At 30.3% G+C, this 5102-nt stretch overlaps 1 protein-coding gene across 1 annotated transcript in view; it reads right to left on the reverse strand.

The window, feature by feature from the left end:
• Positions 1-137: 137 nt before the first annotated feature.
• The window catches only part of LOC106476293 (dynein heavy chain 3, axonemal-like), a gene marked incomplete at its 3' end in the record, with an annotated part of 14005 nt that continues 9040 nt past the window's right edge, over positions 138-5102 (reverse strand). Inside the window, exons 6-9 of the mRNA XM_022380205.1 lie at positions 3968-4001; positions 3364-3549; positions 1972-2052; positions 138-299 (exon numbers count right to left, since the gene is read on the reverse strand). Of these exons, the coding sequence (XP_022235913.1) occupies positions 138-299; positions 1972-2052; positions 3364-3549; positions 3968-4001 (463 nt within the window). The remainder of the gene's footprint in view (positions 300-1971; positions 2053-3363; positions 3550-3967; positions 4002-5102) is intronic.

Raw genomic sequence — 5102 nt, forward strand, 5'->3', positions numbered from 1 at the left:
ATTTGCGGGCTTTACGCCATAACCAGGTTTCATTTGCCCGGGCCCCTGGGCAGTTGCCCCCCCCCCCTTAGAATATTAGAACACATTTTCTTGATTAAAGATTCCACTACAGAGAAGAGTCAAAGTTTGATGGTCACCTGATGATAGAGATTAAGGAACCACGTTAGTGAATACTGGTACATTGGTTCAATATTCCCTAAGTCGGAGATACAGAAGAACAGGATGGAAGAGTGAACTGCAACAGGCTGATAGCCATTTCTTGTCTCATCAATTTCTTTCTCTGTTACTGCAGCAATTTCCTGTTTATAGAAAAATAATGTTCAGATAAGGAACAACTACACGTATCTTTGATTTAATAATCCTTCGTGTTCTATCAAAATATTTGAAAACTTCGGAACAGTGATTAAAGTTCACATCCTTGTATCTGTAACTTATCAATTGGACACAAGTCTGTTTGAGAACTCCAGATCTGTGTTTAAAGTTCCCCTTCTATCTGTAACTTATCAATTGGACACAAGTCTGTTTGTGAACTCCAGATCTGTGTTTAAAGTTCCCCTTCTATCTGTAACTTATCAATTGGACACAAGTCTGTTTGTGAACTCCAGATCTGTGTTTAAAGTTCCCCTTCTATCTGTAACTTATCAATCAGAAAAGTGTATTACAAGAATCCAGAAATATCTCTGCTCCATACAAAATATGTAGACCAGTTCTCTTTGCAGAAGATAAATTAGGACTTAATACAACTATTCCATGAAACAGTAGACAGAGAAAGTAACAACACATGATCTAAGCCAGACAGTCACAATATAACTATTCCATGAAACAGTAGACAGTGTTGATGGCTAGAGAAAGTAACAACACATGATCTCAACCAGACAGTCACAATATAACTATTCCATGAAACAGTAGACAGTGTCCATGGCTAGAGAAACTAACAACACATGATCTCAACCAGATTCAGTATGTTCCAAACTAAACTTTAGAACAATTTGAAAATTCTTTAAATACAAAATACAGAAGAGTGAGATATGTGGTACTTGCCTACAAAATTGTCCCCATAAGAAAAATCAGTCACATTTATTTACATTTTTTACACTGCATAAGTTACTGGTATAGTTAATAATTTTCACACAAATTCATTTCATGATTTTTAAGTTTCATAACTTATCAATCATTCAGCATCATTCATTATGCAAAACTGGGCCACTGCATTAACAATCAACAACATTGTTTAACAAAACCAAGTTCTTATATTATTAAACATTGTTAATTCAAAAAAACCGAGTCCTTGAATTATCAATTGACATCATTTATCAAACAAAACTCTTAGTTCTTGGATTATTATATGACATATAATTCACACAAATTCATTTCATGATTTTTAAGTTTCATAACTTATCAATCATTCAGCATCATTCATTATGCAAAACTGGGCCACTGCATTAACAATCAACAACATTGTTTAACAAAACCAAGTTCTTATATTATTAAACATTGTTAATTCAAAAAAACCGAGTCCTTGAATTATCAATTGACATCATTTATTAAACAAAACTCTTAGTTCTTGGATTATTATATGACACAATTTATTAAACAGAATCCTTGTAGTAACTATACACACCAGTTATTCAGTCAATATATTTTATAAACAAAATCAAATCCTTCTACTATCAAATTAACCTTATTATAATATATATACAGTTGGAGTTTGGATAGATTAAAGAGACATAATAACAAGCCTTTAGAGACATACAAGTAGGTCGAGACACAGACATACAGAAGCCAATAATGACTTTACTTCAATGTCACTCAAAAGAAATCAGAGGACATAGAATATTTTTTTTATACTACTAAAAACATTTATGAAAACTAAGACTAGTCAGAACAATTAAAGTGGCAACGATATACGTCTAGTTTTGTTTTTTGGAAGGTCATATATGAAAGAAATGTAAATAAAGTCAAATTTCTTACTTGTTTTGCTGAGATTTCCTGTGAGAGGGCTTTAGAAGTAGAAAGAACTCTTATGGCCGTTTCATCTTCTAAGATATTCCCCTTAAAAGATAGAAAGTTTCAAAAGTTATATTTATAAGAAAAATGTTTGTGACAATATGCTGAAAACTTTTCTTAAATACAGTTTAAAATTTCTACATCACCAACAGCAAACTTTGATGTAACAGCTCTAAACCAATGTTGTCATAGTGATTCATCCATGATATCCATTCCACAGGATCCTATCTTTACGTTAGGACTGACCCTTAAAACTGGGCAAATTTACATGCTAAGGAAACATTGTTAAATACTTCTTATAATCTTTAAGTTGAGCACAAAACAACAGTATGATGTCAGAATCTCTGAAAGTACACTTTCAGTCATATATGTCATGTATAATTAATGAGGATGTACATAAACAGCACGTGTGTCAATTTTCACGTTTTTATTATTTCTAATCAAAGTTATGGTGTTAAAACAGTTTATGTTATGTACATTTTTTATCTCTGCTGCATTAATTATTTATATATGACTGAAAGTGTACTTTCAGAGATTGTGACATCATACTTTTGTTCTGTGCTCAACTTGAAGGTTATAAGAAGTGTTTAACAGTGTTTCCTCAGCATGTAAACTTGCCCAGTTTTAAGGGGCAGTGTTACCTTAATTCTCCAGTTTTGTTATGATTGTTAGACTCAACTAAAGATGTAAACAAGTTTAACAATGAAGACAGTTACTTTAAAGATAAACTGTAAACAAATATCACACAGTTTAACAATGAAAACAGTTTCTTTAAAGGTAAACTGTAAACAAATATCACACAGTTTAACAATGAAGACAGTTACTTTAAAGGTAAACTATAAACAAATATCACACACAGTTTAACAATGAAGACAGTTACTTTAAAGGTAAACTGTAAACAAATATCACACACAGTTTAACAATGAAGACAGTTTCTTTGAAGGTAAACTATAAATAAATATCACACAGTTTAACAATAAAGACAGTTACTTTAAAGGTAAACTGTAAACATAACAATCTTCACGTTTTCCAAAACTTTATTAAATTTACAAGAAAGTAAATAGTTTCTTCTATGTAAATACAAACATATTTCATCAATATAAAATTACTACATAGATGTCTCTTCAAGATATAACAGAATCTATACTGAGATTTACAACAAATAAAACTGTTGTAAAAGAATGTGATCCCTTTCTTTGAAAACTGATGTTAATTTTTTTAAACGTTCAAACATTTCCGATTCAGAGTTTGTTATATCTCAACTACCCTAATGTGAGATAGTAATACCATTTTCTAAATTAAATTGTTAACGTTACAGAAAATAACTTATCTATACGATAGTTAAGTCATTCTAACCTCAGAAGAAGATAAGACTTTTAAAATTCTATCTTCAATTTCCTTCAACTGTCGGTTATTCTCTGCTGATTCTACAATCAGTTGATTCTTCTTCTCTTCCAGCTCTGGTTTCTCTTTAGCAGCGACTATTCCTAGTAACTGGTCTTCTAATCCTAATGGAGTTATCATAAAGTTCAACAACGTAACCTGGAAATATACACAGTAAAACTGTTTTATAATATAGTATTGGGTGAAAGGTCTCATCAGCACCAGTACTGGATTTAGCAGCTATGTATTGATACGTTATTACCTCATAGTTTCTTACAACTTACAGATATATCAGGCAAATACTGACAGAATCTGGGTGATTTTATTATGTGTACAAAACAGTAAAATTTTTATAAATTTTAGAAAGACAGAGAACATTTCTGTGCGAATCATCTGCTGTGTACATATCAGTAGTAGACTTACCTTTACAGATATTTCAGACATGTAGTGAGGGTTTCTGAGTGATTGTTATTATGTCTACATATCAGTAGTAGACTTACCTTTACAGTTATTTCAGGCAGGTAGTGAGGGTTTCTGAGTGATTGTTATTATGTCTACATATCAGTAGTAGACTTACCTTTACAGATATTTCAGGCAGGTAGTGAGGGTTTCTGAGTGATTGTTATTATGTCTACATATCAGTAGTAGACTTACCTTTACAGAGATTTCAGGCAGGTAGTGAGGGTTTCTGAGGCGAGTGATTATATAAAACCTGAAATTTTTGGAGTACTCAATAACGCTTTCTCCAAGTCGGATATACTGGAAACAAAAATCATTAATGAAACATGTCAATTATATATATTGCATAACCAACAAAAATTGAGTTTAACAATATAGTTTGCAATAAATTATATGAAATGTATTTCATCCTACAGCGATGTGATTCATGCATTTGTTTTAACTGATGTATACTGTTTAGTTTATATACCTATGACTTGAGAAATTTACTTATATATACCATTCTTGGCTACAGCATCTATTAATTTGTCTTTATAACTAGCACACACAAACGTGTATCTAAAAATCTTAATAAAAAGATAATTATTTATTTTGTTGAAAAACAGATATTGATCTGTAAAGATGAAATTATTTTCTTACAAATATGCTTCTGCATAAGCTCAGAACTGATCACTAACTGAAAAATTAATTACAAACTTATGAAAATTCATAATCTTAGAATGACAACTTTAATAAAACTTTGCCTCCTATCTCATGTTTACAAGTATTATATAAATTGTCACACGTTATAGTTATTAATTTCTGAATTCAATAAATGACAGCCCTACTGTGGTGCAGCTGTAAGTATGAAGGCTTATAATGCAAAAAAAAACTGGATTTTGATACTAGTGGTGAGCATAGTATAGAACAGATAGCCCATAGGCTTAACAAGAAACAACCAACCAACCCATAAATGGTATAGATGAAGGGATTGAAAACATATAAAAATAATTTATTTGTTTAATGTTATAATAAATATATAAATGGTGTAGATGAAGGGATTGAAAACATATAAAAATAATTTATTTGTTTAATGTTATAATAAATATATAAATAGTGTAGATGAAGGGATTGAAAACATATAAAAATAATTTATTTGTTTAATGTTATAATAAATATATAAATAGTGTAGATGAAGGGATTGAAAACATATAAAAATAATTTATTTGTTTAATGTTATAATAAATATATAAATAGTGTAGATGAAGGGATTG

The sequence above is a fragment of the Limulus polyphemus genome, unplaced genomic scaffold (genome assembly GCF_000517525.1).
Source record: "Limulus polyphemus unplaced genomic scaffold, Limulus_polyphemus-2.1.2 Scaffold10216, whole genome shotgun sequence".
Classification (NCBI taxonomy): domain Eukaryota; kingdom Metazoa; phylum Arthropoda; class Merostomata; order Xiphosura; family Limulidae; genus Limulus; species Limulus polyphemus.